Genomic DNA, 17,320 nt, shown 5'->3' on the forward strand with positions numbered 1-17,320 from the left:
AGACAGTGTGGAAGGATTTTGCAGGTTACAGAGGGACATAGCTGCAGAGCTGGGCTGAGAGGTGGCAAATGGAGTTTAATGTAGAGAAGTGTGAGGTGATTCACTTTGGAAAGAATAACAGGAATGCGGAATATTTGGCTAATGGTAAAATTCTTGGCAGTGTGGATGAGCAGAGGGATCTCGGTGTCCATGTACATAGATCCCTGAAAGTTGCCACCCAGGTTGATAGGGTTGTGAAGAAGGCCTATGGTGTGTTGGCCTTTATTGGTAGAGGGATTGAGTTCCGGAGCCATGAGGTCATGTTGCAGCTGTACAAAACTCTGGTACGGCCGCATTTGGAGTATTGCGTACAGTTCTGGTCGCCTCATTATAGGAAGGACGTGGAAGCTTTGGAACGGGTGCAGAGGAGATTTACCAGGATGTTGCCTGGTATGGAGGGAAAATCTTATGAGGAAAGGCTGATGGACTTGAGGTTGTTTTCGTTAGAGAGAAGAAGGTTAAGAGGTGACTTAATCGAGGCATACAAAATTATCAGAGGGTTAGATAGGGTGGACAGTGAGTGCCTTCTCCCGCGGATGGAGGTGGCTAGCACGAGGGGACATAGCCTTAAATTGAGGGGTAATAGATATAGGACAGACGTCAGAGGTAGGTTTTTTAACGCAAAGAGTGGTGAGGCCGTGGAATGCCCTACCTGCAACAGTAGTGAACTCGCCAACATTGAGGGCATTTAAAAGTTTATTGGATAAGCATATGGATGATAATGGCATAGTGTAGGTTAGATGGCCGTTAGTTTTTGACTTCCCATGTCGGTGCAACATCGTGGGCCGAAGGGCCTGTACTGCGCTGTATCGTTCTATGTTCTATGTTCATTCATATAATTTCTTCATGGTTTTCTCTGACGTTGTGACAGGAGATCAGGTAGCTGTCACAGATCGGGGCTGAAGGGGAGAGAGAAAACCAGGCGAAAGGTACATGGGGAGCTTCATTTCAAAGTCTGGAACCAAGGAGGCCTTTCTGCACATCATGCCTGTGCCAGCTTTTGTTTCTATGGAGCTACCCAATTAGTTCCACACCCCTGCAAATCTTTCAATCTCAAGTATCATCCAATTCCTTTCTGAAAATTATTACTGAATCTGTTTCCACTACTCTTTCAGGCAGTGCATTTCAGATCATAATTCGCACGGTAATTTCTTATCTCCCCTCTAGTTCTTTGGCCAACTATCTTAAATCTCTGTCTCCTGGTTATTGACATTCCTATGAGTGGAACAGTACTCCTCTTTTTTCTCTCAAAACGCTTCACAATTTTGAACACCTCTGTTAAATATTCCCGTAGCCATCTTTGCCCAAAGGAGCACAACCCCAGCTTCTCTAATCTTTCCACATAACTGAAGTCCCTTATCCCCAATGTCAAGGATAGAGTGGAAGGAGAGAACAGGTGCATAAGAGGGGCTGGTTTAGCACAGGGCGAAAGAGCTGGCTTTTAAAGCAGACCCAGGCAGGCCAGCAGCACTGTTCAATTCCCGTACCAGCCTCCCCGAACAGGCGCCAGAATGTGGCGACTAGGGGCTTTTCACAGTAACTTCAATTGAAGCCTACTTGTGACAATAGGCGATTTTCATTTCATTTTCATGTCAAGAGGTCAAATAAGACATGCAGTGAGTACAGGTGGTAATACATGACGTATACAAGTTTATTCAATACAACATTGTTAGAATAGAAATGGATGAGGTCAGAAAAGGGGAGGGCGGCGCCGAGGTCCCAGGTTCGATCCCGGCTCTGGGTCACTGTCCGCGTGGAGTTTGCACATTCTCCCCTGTTTGCGTGGGTTTCGCCCCACAACCCAAAGATGTGCAGGCTAGGTGGATTGGCCACGCTAAATTGCCCCTTAATTGGAAAAACTTAATTGGCACTCTAAATTTTAAAAAACGTTTTTTTTTGAAACAATAGGGGGAGGAAGAGATCAGGAAAAAGTTACAGATGAGAAGGAGGATTTTGAAATAATGCATTAATAATGAGAACATCAATATTTCCAGATGATGAAGCTTTTCAGCAGCAATTCTTAATGATCTAAAACACCACCATTCAACACCCGGTCTTCCCCAAGGCCGGCTCATCCATGGCTCTTGTTCTCACTGAATTCTGTTGGCTCCCCATCATCATGTGCATTGACTGGGATAGCTTGATCTTGGTTTCGGACAATGCTCGGCACAACATCGAGGGCAGAAGGGCCTGTTCTGTGCTGTACTGTTCTATAAATATAAAACAAATTTTTGTCCTTGCTCCGCCCTATTTTTGTAGCCTCCAACTGCCCTACAAAACGGCCCATATTCTTCGGACATCTGCCTCTAGTGTCCAAAGCATTCCTCCATCTATTCTCTGTTCAACTTTAGCCTTCTCAGTCCTACTCTTCGATATGAATCCCACATTCTCAAAACCTTTCTGACTAAGTCTTATTTTCCTAACTCTTTTGCTGTTGATTGGTGTCTGAATATTCTCAATGAAGCACTCTGCGACATTTTTAAAAAAAATTTAGAGTACCCAATTATTTTTTTTTCCAATTAAGGGGCAACTTAATTTGGCCAATCCACCTACCTGCACATCTTTGGGATGTGGGGGCGAAACCCATGCAGACACGGGGAGAATGTGCAAACTCCACATGGACAGTGACCCAGGGCCGGGATTCAAATCTGGAGTCCTCAGCACCATAGGCAGCAATGCTAACAACTGTGCCGCCCCTCATTGGGACATTAATTACGTTAAAGTCACTACTGTAGACGGGTAATGTCGTGCATAACCAAAAGAAGAAAAAGAACACTAGGACAACAAAAAAAAAGATCTTGCATTTTTATATTGTTACAACTCCATGGGCTCCTGCGCAATCAATTCCAGCCCCACTTCACCCAGAGTCACAACACAATTGAAATTAATAATTAATTCTTAGAAAAACACCCAAAGTCTTTGGCTCTTAGCTGCCCAGTAACTACAGTCACCAGCTTTGCAAATTTCAACACAATTACATTTATTAATAACAATAACTATAATTAAACACACAGCAAATACAACAGGTTAACTATTATCCAATTCCTAAACCCCCCCACCCCACTTCAAACTCGTCCCACCCTCTACACACACAACACAGACAAACACAGAGAAGAGGTGGGTAAAATTATAAGTAAAGATAAGAGTCTTTGTTTCAGATGATTGTTTCTAGCACTTCCTTCACTTTCAGTTCGAGATTTCTGCTTTCCAATCTTTAGTGGTTTTTATTATAGATTAATTCAGGTATCTGCAGTTTCCGAAATAGATTGCGAGAGAAGTGAGAGAGAGAGAGAGAGACACTGAGAGAGAGAGAGAGACACTGAGAGAGAGAGAGAGACACTGAGAGAGAGAGAGAGACACTGAGAGAGAGAGAGAGACACTGAGAGAGAGAGAGAGACACTGAGAGAGAGAGAGAGACACTGAGAGAGAGAGACACTGAGAGAGAGAGAGAGACACTGAGAGAGAGAGAGAGACACTGAGAGAGAGAGAGAGACACTGAGAGAGAGAGAGAGACACAGAGAGAGAGAGACAGAGCGAGAGAGAGACACTGAGAGAGAGAGACAGAGCGAGAGAGAGACAGAGCGAGATAGAGAGACAGAGCGAGAGAGAGAGAGCGAGCGAGAGGAGACAGAGCGAGAGAGAGAGACAGAGCGAGAGAGAGACAGAGCGAGAGAGAGAGACAGAGCGAGAGAGAGAGACAGAGCGAGAGAGAGAGACGAGAGAGAGAGACAGAGCGAGAGAGAGACAGAGCGAGAGAGAGAGACAAGCGAGAGAGAGACAGAGCGAGAGAGAGAGAGACAGAGCGAGACAGAGAGACAGAGCGAGACAGAGAGACAGAGCGAGACAGAGAGACAGAGCGAGACAGAGAGACAGAGCGAGACAGAGCGAGAGAGAGACAGAGCGAGAGAGAGACAGAGAGCGAGAGAGAGACAGAGCGAGAGAGAGACAGAGCGCGAGAGAGACAGAGAGCGAGAGAGAGACAGAGCGAGAGAGACAGAGCGCGAGAGAGACAGAGCGAGAGAGAGACAGAGCGCGAGAGAGAGACAGAGCGAGAGAGAGACAGAGCGAGAGAGAGACAGAGCGAGAGAGACAGAGCGGAGAGAGACAGAGCGAGAGAGAGACAGAGCGAGAGAGAGACAGAGCGAGAGAGACAGAGCGAGAGAGAGACAGAGCGAGAGAGAGACAGAGCGAGAGAGAGACAGAGCGAGAGAGAGACAGAGCGAGAGAGAGACAGAGCGAGAGAGAGACAGAGCGAGAGAGAGACAGAGCGAGAGAGAGACAGAGCGAGAGAGAGACAGAGCGAGAGAGAGACAGAGCGAGAGAGAGACAGAGCGAGAGAGAGACAGAGCGGAGAGAGACAGAGCGAGAGAGAGACAGAGCGAGAGAGAGACAGAGCGAGAGAGAGACAGAGCGAGAGAGAGACAGAGCGAGAGAGAGACAGAGCGAGAGAGAGACAGAGCGAGAGAGAGACAGAGCGAGAGAGAGACAGAGCGAGAGAGAGACAGAGCGAGAGAGAGACAGAGCGAGAGAGAGACAGAGCGAGAGAGAGAGACAGAGCGAGAGAGAGACAGAGCGAGAGAGAGACAGAGCGAGAGAGAGGACAGAGCGAGGAGAGAGACAGAGGCGAGAGAGAGACAGAGCGAGAGAGAGACAGAGCGAGGAGAGAGACAGAGCGAGAGAGAGACAGAGCGAGAGAGAGACAGAGCGAGAGAGAGACAGAGCGAGAGAGAGAGCAGAGCGAGGAGAGAGACAGAGCGAGAGAGAGACAGAGCGAGAGAGAGACAGAGCGAGAGAGAGACAGAGCGAGGGAGAGACAGAGCGAGGAGAGAGACAGAGCGAGGGAGAGACAGAGCGAGGAGAGACAGAGCGAGAGACAGAGCGAGGGAGAGACAGAGCGAGAGAGAGACAGAGCGAGAGAGAGACAGAGAGAGAGAGAGACAGAGCGAGAGAGAGACAGAGCGAGAGAGAGACCGAGCGAGAGAGAGACAGAGCGAGAGAGAGACAGAGCGAGAGAGAGACAGAGCGAGAGAGAGAGACAGAGCGAGAGAGAGACAGAGCGAGAGAGAGACAGAGCGAGAGAGAGACAGAGCGAGAGAGAGAGCAGAGCGAGAGAGAGACAGAGCGAGAGAGAGACAGAGCGAGAGAGAGACAGAGCGAGAGAGAGACAGAGCGAGAGAGAGACAGAGCGAGAGAGAGACAGAGCGAGAGAGAGACAGAGCGAGAGAGAGACAGAGCGGAGAGAGACAGAGCGAGAGAGAGACAGAGCGAGAGAGAGACAGAGCGAGAGAGAGAGACAGAGCGAGAGAGAGACAGAGCGAGAGAGAGACGAGCGAGAGAGAGACAGAGCGAGAGAGAGCAGAGCGAGAGAGAGAGACAGAAGAGCGAGAGAGAGACAGAGCGAGAGAGAGACGAGAGCGAGAGAGAGACAGAGCGAGAGAGAGACAGAGCGAGAGAGAGACAGAGCGAGAGAGAGACAGAGCGAGAGAGAGACAGAGCGAGAGAGAGACAGAGCGAGAGAGAGAGCAGAGCGAGAGAGAGACAGAGCGAGAGAGAGACAGAGCGAGAGAGAGACAGAGCGAGAGAGAGACAGAGCGAGAGAGAGACAGAGCGAGAGAGAATCTCCGTTCGTGCGGCTAAGTGCCAGCTCGAACGGAGAATCCGCAGGATCACGTCAAAATATATCGTCGCGAGCTCCTCACTGATTCCAGTACCGGTGAGGAGATAACATCGGTGCTGACTGGAACTCCCGCCCCCTCACGGCAAAAACCCCCGGTGGATGGCTGGGTCCCGGGCCGCACATGTGCACAGCTGATAACCTGCAGCGGTTGGGCCGTACAACATGACGCCGCCATGCGCAGACATAACCTGCCTCCACGACCCCACAGCCCACCCTCTGGCCTGCAGCACGGATCCCGGCCAAGTGTGGCGGCGCTGGGCAGCCCCCATGCTGGGTTCGCGATTTGGCACGGACCGCCGTTGGGAATTCAGGCCATCGGCACCAGATCCCATTCTCCGCCGGATCGCCGAACACGATTTTGCCGATGGACAACGGAAAATCCTGCCCAGAGTGAGCGGCACAGTGAGAGAAGAAAAGAAAGAAAGAGCATATCCTTGTCTCAGTGTCCAGGTCGCCAACTGATTTTCCCGATTCTTTGAAAAGCACCCAATCACCGCCTGTTATTGGGCACAATGTGGACCTTTTGCCAATTAATTGGCCACCAGCCAACCAATTGAACCAAGTCCCTCCGATCTCAGGTGCCGAAAAGACCGAGTCATAGAATCATCGAATTTACAGTGCAGGAGGCATTTCAGCCCATCGAGTCTGCACCGGCCTTGGAAAGAGCACCCTACTTAAGCCCACGCCTCCACCCTATCCCGTAACCCCAACTAAACTTTGGTCACGAAGAGGCGATTTAGCAAGGCCAATTCACCTAATCTGCACATCTTTGCACTGTGGGAGGAAACCGCAACACCCGGAGGAAACCCACAGGGAGAAAGTGCAAACTCCACACAGACAACCACCGATGCCGGAATTGAACCTGGGACCCTGGACAGTGAGGCAGCAGTGCTAACCACTGTGCTCTGCTTTTTGACAGCTAACAGGGTTTTATGTATTAACTGAGTTTTCATTCCCTTGCTCGACTGAAAGATATCTGTCCATAAAGCATCCACGGATCAAAACGATAACAGCAAAATTCAAGAAACATGAAGTATAAACAGAAAATGCTGGATAAACTCAGCAGGTCTGGCAGGTTCTTTAGAAGGGTCATTGAATCAGAAATGTTAATTCTGTTTCTCCCCACAGATGCTGCCAAACCAGCTGATTTTATTGAGCATTTTCTGTTTTATTTCAGACATCCAGTATCGCAGTATTCTGCTTCTATTGGAATTTTTAAAATAATATTGATCGCACCCTAAAGCTCCACAAATAGTTTCAAATTCAGCAAATTACTTCAAGTGTCACAACCTGTTATCGTAAAAGGACAAGAGAGAGTGCTGCCAACACAGCCAAACTGACGAGGAGCATCCTGAAATTCACAGTGAAGTACTGAAACTCCAGCAGTGGCCCGCCATTGCTCGTACGAGCCAACTGCAGCAGAATCAAGTACTTCAGATCATTTGCATCTTAAGTACAAAACCATGACAAAGAAACCCCAAGATATAAAAATGCTCTTGATGCAAAAGAAACTTCCAGGACGAAAAACAGTGAAACCAAGTCAGTCTCTCATGGAAGCTTTCTACATTTATAGATTTAAAGCCTAGTCTTCTGAAATCAGTAAAATTCTCAACAGTGTGAAGACATATGCTTAAACGTAGAGAGATCTAGCACTTTACTCAATTACATTGCCTGCCCGAAAAGCTGGAAACTTCGCTCTTGCTCCTTTGCCAAATGGCTCGGTGATGTACTGATAGGCACAGGGGAGGCACAGGGTAACAAAAGCATTAACTGCCTCATCTACAGTGTCTGGCTATAATCAATCAGCGACAGTTCTGGTTTAGTACAGGGCTAAATCAGTGGCTTTTAAAGCAGACCAAGGCAGGCCAGCAGCGCGGGTTCAATTCCCATACCAGCCTCCCCGAACAGGCGCCCGAATAATGCGATTAGGGGCTTTTCACAGTAACTTCATTTGAAGCCTACTTGTGACAATAAGCGATTTTCATTTCATTTTTTTAATCTATTGCCTGTGCTGATGCTGTATCAGGTGGCGGAGTAATTCATCTATTTACTTTTGCATTTACAGTTCAATTTGCTAGGATTAACTAGTCATTTAATTAGCTCTACAATAAAAATGCTACGGACATAAGGTTGTGCAACTGTCCCAATAAACACAACAGTAACCAAGCTTAATTTTGTTTCACAGAAATGTTGAGGGGATTTCAGTGTGTGCCCTTCCGCATGAACAATCAAAAATACTCTGTTTCAAGTCACCATAACATCTGTACATTACCCATTAACAATTAGACATAAAAATCAACACTAACACTCCAGTGCAGTACTGAAGGAATGCTGCACTGTAAGATGATATGTTATACCAAAGCTTCCTTTGCCCTCTCAAATAGATGGGCAAGATTCTATGGCACTATTTCAAACAAGGGTGGGGGGAAAAGAGAGAGAGAGAGAGAGAGAGAGAGTGAGAGAGAGGGGAGCAATCCCTGGCGTCCAAGCATTATTTGTGGGTGCTTACTGCATGCAAGTTGGCTGCTGTGTTTCTTGCATTACAATCGTAACTGCACTTCAGAAGTATTACATAATAATAATCTTTATTATTGTCACAGGTAGGCTTACATTAACACCGCAATGAAGTTACTGTGAAAATTCCCTCGTCACCACACTCCAGCGCCTGTTCGGGTACACTGAGGGAGAATTCAGAATGTCCAATTCACCTAACAAGCACGTCCTTCGGAACTTGTGGGACGAAACCGGAGCACCAGGAGGAAACCCAGACAGAACAGGGAGAGCATGTAGACTCTGCACAGACAATGACCCAAGCCAGGAATCAACCCATGTCACTGGCACTGTGAAGCAACAGTGCTAACCACTGTGCTAGTGCCGTTACATTGGCTGAAAGGAGCTTTGGGATGTGCTGCGATAATGAAAAGAATGTAAATGCAAGTCTTTCTTTCCTCCACCGTAATGGTTATCTCACCTAATCCTTAAATCTCATTTCGCATATTCAGCATTTACAGTCTTGATGCCTGCAATGCATTGTCTGTGGATCACCACCTTGATGGGGTAGAGGTTTGTACACGCGAAGACTATGCGTCTCACCAGCTGCAAAGGTACAAGGCTGCAGCAGCAAGATGGCCCCAGTCATCGTGATTCAACACACCATCGAAATCCGACCACCTACGAGGACAGAACTGTAACCTGAGAGGCCCAAGTCAGGAATCTGCACACAGGCTACAGGTGCCAGAAGGTCACTGGATGTTTGTTTTGGGACAGAGGTATCTTTGGGCAGCAGTATCTGTGACTGAGCAATTCCTTCAAGATACCCTCTACTCACCCCAAATGGGGAGGGGGCTAGAAAAGATGCAGTAAAAATAGGCAGCCCCACTTTCTCCGAGCTGCGGGATCATCACCTTCATGGTCAAAGAAAGAAAACGTCTAAATTTTGCAATTTGGAATGTTAGAACACACATGGGTAATCTTAAAGACAGTCAAGGAAGAACGTATTTGCTCCTCTTAAATTTACAGAATTAAATCAAGAAATGTTTCTTTGCTTGGTGGATTAGGAAATATTCCTGAACACATTTTTAAAAACATAGTCTACTGTTCTATAATAATTACTTTTACTTCACTTGATCTTCAAATGTTGTTGTCTTTACCTTCTTGCTGAACTATCCTCAGATCTCATCTCACCTCCACTGTGTGAGGGCCTACAATACAGAAGCACTATACCATTTCCCTTCCCATTTTTAACCCTATCCATCTCAGTGCTGCCTTAAAACTTAACTGTCCAGGATATCCTCATGATATAGTATTGTGATGGGGCTGGTAAAATACATTAAAAAACTTGTATTCTGTGCCACTACTAGTTTTGCAGCAGCAAATATCAATTTTGTTTGACAGCATTGAAAGAGCAAACAGCATTATGCATTTGTCAAGTATAATCTCACAGCCCTTGCTACTGAACTGGTGAAACATCTTATGTAAAGGGAGTGAGATAAATCAGAATTCATGGCCCATCTTAAAACCATAGAATTTGAAGTATCACAGAAGACGTTTAAGTAGTTGGGTACCGGATTGTGATGGTAATCTCCAAATTGCATCCTACGTTATGCAGTGAACAAATTAACGAGGTGAACATAAAGTAAGCGACATTTACCCATTAGTTTTATCCTGTATCCTTTGAAAAGCATCCAAAGGAAATAGTTTATCTATTGAATCCTTTTATCATTTTAAACACATCAACCTTCTAAACTCAAAGGAATACGCAAATCCGTGTCACTTGCTCTTACACTTTAATCCTTGAAGGTATGGCTTCATTCTGGTGAATCTGGACTGTACTCTTTCCAATTCTATATCAGAGCCTCGGTGCCCAAAACTGAATGCAAATTTCCAGAGGTTCTGACTGTGCAACTGAAGCATCATTTTTCTTTAATCAACAGTTCAAAGAAGCGGCAATGGAACTTGCAAAAACGCAATCAAGAGGAATACAGCGAGATAGCGGAACAACATTTTAAAGAAACCATCCCGACATATCCCCAGAGCTGATATACAGTCACTTCTGCAAAACTATCTACAAAGCAGGCACCTGAACCATTCCAAGGGGATGCCTCGCTCCATATTTACCTTGCCTGGAAGAGGTGTTTGCCTCCTTGCTTCATCAATCAATGATCCAGAGGTGGCAGACGATCAGATTGAATCGCTGGACTGTGCTTGCCGGGCCAAATGGGAAGAAACAAAGAACCTGGGCTTCACCTGTTCAAGTTGGAAGTGTTGGAGAATCTACACTACTTCAGAGAAGCCCAGCAACCATAAATGGCATTTACAGATAAGCAGCTTGGTATTCAGTGAGCCATCTTCTTAACACTGAGAAAGACGCCACTGGATAAAAGAGCCAAGGAAGAAATCCAAAGCAAGTGGAGATCCTTCCATATACAGCACAATTCCAGATTTAAAGCCTTTACCATCCTGGATTGAACAAACTACTGCAAACCATCAAGCTGGGCACTGCTGTTGGTTATGACAAAAGAATATTCCGAAATTAGTACACTTTTAAGGTGGCAGAGTGTCAAGTCCGACAGTGGAGTAAGCTAGTAGTGGCAAACATCCTGAGTGCAGATCAAGAAGGCTTTTGAAAAAGGTAAAAGCATATGCGATCAGCTCCTCGCATTAACCACTTTCATTGATAATGGCTTTCAAAGTAATTTCAAAACAGGGACACTTTTCCATGACATCACTGCAGCAAACCACGTCACAATATCAAGAATTATCCGGCCCTGGGTTACTGACACTACCCAACTGCTATTCCAGGAGACAGTTCAGGGTGCATAGAGTTGACAAGGCTAGTGTCTGGAGGAAACAGATGAATGAGGAACCCAAGGGGTTTGTCAGGGCCCTCACCTACAGAGAAAAACTTAGAACCCAAATCAACCTCCTCAGTAGACTGGTTGGTAGCAAGGATTAAGAAGATGGTGCTTCAGATGGCAGCAGTCAGGGGCCTTTCCAAACCTGGTGTACTAAAATTGGGCGGCAAACGCTGAGAAGATGTGGGGTTGACACAGGGAGCAAGAGGCTTTGTGGGTGAGGATGGAGGCAGGCTCTTGTAAGGGGTCAGGGTTGCTAGCGCTGGCAATGATGCCGCTCCTGTTCTCCCCAGAGAAATATCGTGGAGTCCGGTGGTGGTGGCCACGTTGAAGCTTTGGAGGCAATTTGAGCTACGCTTTAGGTTAGGGGCGGGGTCAACATGGATGCCTATCCTAGGGAATCATGGGTAAGAGCCAGCAAGGATGGGTGCTAGGTTTCAGAGATGGGAGGAGCGGGGTGTGATAGAAATGAAGGACTTATTTCTAGATGGACGGTTTGCAAGTTTGGAAAGAGTTGGGGGAGAAGTTTGGGATTCCACAGAGGGAGGTTTTCAGGTACTTGCAGGTGTGGGATTTTGCGAAGATTTCCCCAACTTTTCCCGTGACACCGCCCTCCTCATTGTTGGAGGGGGTGCTATCGGTGATGGTCATGGAAGGGGGCAGCCATCTTGGCGATCTATGGGAACATTTTGGAAGGAGGATATGGTGCTGTTGGAAGGGGTTAAGACAAAGTGGAAGGAGGAGCTGGGGTTGTGGTGTGATGTGTTGTGGAGGTGAATGCCTCAACCTCGTGCTTGAGGCTGGGGTTCGTACAACTCAAGGTAGTACCCAGAGCGCATCGGACAAAGTCAAGGATGAGCCAATTGTTTGAGGGGGTGGAGGTCATTTGTGAAAGGTGCAGGAGGGATGTGACCAATCATGTACATATATGTTCTGATCCTGCCCAAAGGTGGAGAAATTTTGGAGGTCATTGTTTAGCACCATGTCGGCGATGTTGCAAGTGAATTTAGAGCCCAGTCCCTGGGGGTCATATTTGGAGTGTCGGACTTGGAGATGCACCGGAGTGTGGCAACGAGGGGCTTTTCACAGTAAATACATTGCAGTGTTAATGTAAGCCTCCTTGCGACAATAAAGATGATTATTATTATTATTATTAGAGTTGGTTACCATCAGCTGTTAAAAGGGGGAAGCAAAGTAGGGCAAAGTTGGGATCTTTGTTGTTTTTGGCTTTGTTGTTTCATATATTTAGAATGTTATATTAAAAACCTGAATAAAAATATTTATTAAAACAAAGTGAACTGGTTGGTACTACATGAGGACCACAGGCCAAGACTTTAAGATCTCTGGTACATCGCATACTCAATTGCAGAATGCTGTTCCATTCAACAATGATCAACAAAGGTACTCTTCAACCAATTCACCTTCGCCGGTTCCCAGTCCTGAGGAACATTGCCTCCAACAAGCCCTCCGCATCAGGAGGGTAACTGTAACAGACAAGCTGCTGGTGAAGGTCTACTCCAACCTAAGTCTGCCCTTATTCAAGGAACTCCTTAATCTCCCAGTAGTACGCCTGCCTTCGAGCTACCCCACGTGGTTAAACCCAGCAGATTGAGGAATAACAACTGAGGACCTACAGCAGGAGGATTGGCAGGAGAAAGCATCCACCAGAAATCACTAACATAGATCACACTGCTTGTCCACCTGGCTTTGATCTCTCACAGCCGCAGCTTTTAAACCATTTCCAAACTAGTGACCCAAGGCCTCTGTGCAGCAATGGGATCACCAAGACAATCCAAGCTGCAGCTGTGGTGCAGTCCAAACAATGATTCACGTTGTTGAGGAGTGTCCACGGGCTGGACTGTTTGTTGAAGGCGGGCTTAAAGAACTCCATCTAACCACTGACAAGGCTATTGCTTGGCTCGCTGACTATGCACATCTAAATAAATAAAATGTTTTTTTTTAATAATTGCCGGCTAGTTTTTGGTGATGTGCATATATAGTGCCATAGGCATGAGCACCCAAATGTACAAAATTGAAGAATTCAACGCGCAACATAATGAGTAAACGAACCCCATGATACCTTGCAATAAAAGCAGCATTCAACTTACTCAACATTGAACGGCTATCAAAACCTTTTTGACAAAATAGTTGCCAAAGGTGTGGTTGGAAAGTGTCGCTATTCACTTAGAAATGTATAACACAGCCAGGGCCCTGCCCACACAAGCTGTATGAACTTGTTTCATCGCTTTACTCCATCCTTAATTGTGTCAGTTAATACAAACTAATTGAGTGTTTGGCTGTATGGGTGATGTGATGCTGTTCATAAAGCTCAGTTGAAAATATTATACTTGAATACAATAGTTTGGAGGTTACCTGCAAGGGTGTCCGGATCTTCCGATGCTGGCTGCGAGGATTCCGCGGCGTTGGGGTCGGCTGGAGATCCGACTGAAGGGCTGAGGCAGGCGGCGGGAATGGAGAAACAAATCCACATCAGGGACAGCAAGACGCATCGGCTCCAACCCATCCTCATCACCAACAGCACGCGGCCAAGAACCCCTGGAAGATCTAGTGCGCAAATAAAAGACGGTGAATACTAAAAGGGCTTAAACTCTAGGGAAGGAGCATCCGTTCCGCATATCAGATACCCCTGCGAGTAAAGGACATGGGAATGTGAGCGAGTGCAGCAATAATCTATCCCCTGCTTCATGTAAGCAGCGGATGGAACGTGTCCCTTGTTGAGTCACAATTGCTCGAATGTTGTCCGGATCGTTCCGAGTTCCAGAACAGAACGACAGAGAGAAGCAGCCACTTCCGCACCAGCAACATGAGAAAAGACATTGCTGCTGCTGCTGCTGCATTCAACACAAGCAGGTCAATTATTCTCCCCCCACTCCCCCGTCTTACAGTCCATTGGACAGCTGAACACCCCGGGGTAAACCCTCAACACCATCTGGTCGATTGCAAAAATATTCGCTTGTTTAAAAAACATCAAAACGTGTAAATACATGTGCTCCTCACCTTACAAACAACACGAAGAGCGGTTTTGCGATTTGTTCTGACTTCGTATTTATCCCCTGTGCGGCTCCTCACCCGATAACTTCAAACAGATCTTCATCTGACGAAAGTTAATGGTCGGTGGGAACTGAAGCCGCATCGATCCACAGGGAGCGATGCCGGTATTCCAGTGGCGCGGTAGGGGTCTGCAGTGGAGGTGAGATCAGGGAAAGGGGGGCCGGGACACACACACACACACTCTCTCTCTCTCTCTCTCTGCCTGCCTGCCCAGCCGAGATCTGAAGTGGCAAGCGCCTCAGTCAGTCAGCAAGCTGCAGGAAGCCGCTCACTCACTCACTCCCTCTGACTGAGCTGCAGATCCTCCCCCCACCACCACATACTGCATCACTTCAAACAGCATCTTGATGCCTTCCTTCTCAGCAGAAACTTTATCTGACAAGTAGATTCCTCCCCAACCCCCTCCAAAGCATCATTACTTTTCCTATCCGATTTCTTTGAGGGGGTGGGGGGGAAGGAAGTCAATATGCAAATAACGTGACATCAGCAGAGCTCCGAGTGCAGCTGCGTGGCGCTGCGGCTCTTCAGACTGAATAATAATTATTGGTAAAATAATGCTGGGGGGGACAAGGAGGTTATTCAGTCAGTGGTCGGACGCACGCGCGCGGATGTCTCTATTCGCTGGGCATCGGCAACATCCCTCCCCGGCTTTCAGACTGAGGAGCTTTGCTGAAGTTTGTTTACTTTTTTTTAATTTCGGCTTTCCTCCTCCGCTCGCGCTGGGAAGCTCGTGCGCGTGTGTTGCGCTTGCTTGCGCGCGCTTCCAGGGTGGGCCGTCCCTCCCGCGCACGCGCGCTCCCGGGACGAAGCCGCCGCCAAGGCAGCGGATTCTTCGCCTGGTCCCTCCCGGACTCTTGCCATTGGTCGCTTTGTCACAACATGGCAGCGTCCAATTGGTGCAGCGGGTGATGGGTCTGAGACGGAGGCCCGTCCTGGTGTGAAAGAGCCGCAAACGTCTCCCCAACCCCCGCATTGTCCCTCCCCCCCCAATCGTCTCCCCCCCCCCCAATCGTCTCCCCCATTGTCTCTGCGGCCCTGCTTGCCCGCCCGCCCTGCAGCATCTCACTTGGTGACTCGGTGCTCCAGGCAAGCACCCGTCCGTCTGCACGAAAGACTGAAAAGCACAGCATTGTGCCAATTCTTCCGCTGTGATGGCGTGCATGCATGCATCCCGTTTGCAGTTTCGTGTTTGGCAGTCACACTCTTTACCCCCCCCCCCCCCCCCCCATCGACCTGAGCAATGTGGTTGGCAATTAGCTCAGCCCTGTTACACCATGCCAGGCATTGCAACTTGATGTTTTAGAGCAGACTCTTTGCCTTCAAACAGCTTTCTTTTCATCAAATGTTTGCATGGTTGTAATTTGCCCTTAGATGCACCTATTGCTTTTAATGGCCACAAATTTAACTTTTTTAAGGAACACAGCATCCAAGTGTTGGCATGGTGGCACATTGGTTAGCATTGCTGCCTCATGGCGCCGAGGGCCCAGGTTCAGTCCTGGCCCTGGGTCACTGTGTGGAGTTTGTGGTGATATGCATCACTGTAAATACACAAGGGGTTAAGGTAAATAAACTAAGACTAAGTAAACACTAGAGGGAGCACCAGAGACATCATGAGATAATGAACACATAGAATGGGACATGACCAAAGGGCAGTCAAGACACCCAGAGGTGACACTACCACAAGGGGGCAATCCATATGAAAGGATAAGGCACACATGCCCTTTTTCCACACGCGACACTTAGAAGGACAGGGGCAGAGCAGAAGCATCACACCCACCGCATGGCTTAGAGCAGTCTGGTTAGTTAGCTTGAGTTACTATAGTAAGATTAGCAGGAGAGTCGAACTCAATTGTTAACTGTTCAATTAATGTGTTAAACCTATTTCCAAGTCTGAACTTTCCTTTGTCAGAGCATACATCAACAAAGCAGCTTATAAGAACTAGGAGCAGGAGTAGGCCATCTGGCCCCTCAAGCCTGCTCCGCCATTCAATGAGATCATGGCTAATCTTTTGTGGACTCAGCTCATCTTTCCGGCCTGAACACCAGAACCCTTAATCCCTTTATTCTTCAAAAAACTATCTATCTTTACCTTAAAAACATTTAATGAAGGAGCCTCAACTGCTTCACTGTGCAAGGAATTCCACAGATTCACAACCCTTTGGGTGAAGAAGTTCCTCCTAAACTCAGTCCTAAATCTACTTCTCCTTATTTTGAGGCTATGTCCCCTAGTTCTGCTTTCACCCACCAGTGGAAACAACCTGCCCGCATCTATCCTATCTATTCCCTTCATAATTTTATATGTTTCTATAAATCCCCCCTCATCCTTCTAAATTCCAACGAGTACAGTCCCAGTCTACTCAACCTCTCCTTGTAATCCAACCCCTGCAGCTCTGGGATTAACCTAGTGAATCCCCTCTGCACACCCTCCAGCGCCAGTACGTCCTTTCTCAGGTAAGGAGACCAAAACTGAACACAATACTCCAGGTGTGGCCTCACTAATACCTTATACAATTGCAGCATAACCTCCCTAGTCTTAAACTCCATCCCTCTAGCAATGAATGACAAAACTCTATTTGCCTTTTTAATCACCTGTTGCACCTGTAAACCAACTTTTTGGCGACTCATGCATGAGCACACCCAGGTCTCTCTGCACAGCAGCATGTTTTAATATTTTATCATTTAAATAATAATCCCTTTTCCTGTTATTCCAACCAAAATGGATAACCTCACATTTGTCAACATTGTATTCCATCTGTCAAACTCTAGCCCATTCACTTAACCTATCCAAATCCCTCTGCAGACCTCCAGTATCCTCTGTACTTTTTGCTTTATCACTCATCTTAGTGTCGTCTGCAAACTTGGACACATTGCACTTGGTCCCCAACTCCAAATCATCTATGTTTCTATAAGACCCCCCCTCATCCTTCTAAATTCCAACGAGTACAGTCCCAGTCTACTCAACCTCTCCTCATAATCCAACCCCTTCAACTCTGGGATTAACCTAGTGAATCTCCTCTGCACACCCTCCAGTGCCAGTATGTCCTTTCTCAAGTAAGGAGACCAAAACTGAACACAATACTCCAGGTGTGGTCTCACTAATACCTTATACAATTGCAACAAAACCGCCCTAGTCTTAAACGCCATCCCTCTAGCAATGAAGGACAAAATTCCATTTGTC

General features: G+C 47.2%; 1 protein-coding gene across 2 annotated transcripts in view; it reads right to left on the bottom strand.

Annotated features, from left to right (window-relative positions):
- The window catches only part of stim2b (stromal interaction molecule 2b), a 189,546-nt gene extending 174,707 nt beyond the window's left edge, over positions 1-14,839 (bottom strand). Inside the window, exons 1-2 of one of the 2 annotated variants that reach the window (XM_038791448.1) lie at positions 14,089-14,839; positions 13,444-13,635 (exon numbers count right to left, since the gene is read on the bottom strand). In XM_038791448.1, the coding sequence (XP_038647376.1) occupies positions 13,444-13,600 (157 nt within the window). In that variant the 5' untranslated portion in view covers positions 13,601-13,635; positions 14,089-14,839. The remainder of the gene's footprint in view (positions 1-13,443; positions 13,636-14,088) is intronic. The other variant, XM_038791447.1, reaches the window with a different exon arrangement.
- Positions 14,840-17,320: the final 2,481 nt, after the last annotated feature.

Source organism: Scyliorhinus canicula, chromosome 3 (genome assembly GCF_902713615.1).
Source record: "Scyliorhinus canicula chromosome 3, sScyCan1.1, whole genome shotgun sequence".
NCBI lineage: Eukaryota > Metazoa > Chordata > Chondrichthyes > Carcharhiniformes > Scyliorhinidae > Scyliorhinus > Scyliorhinus canicula.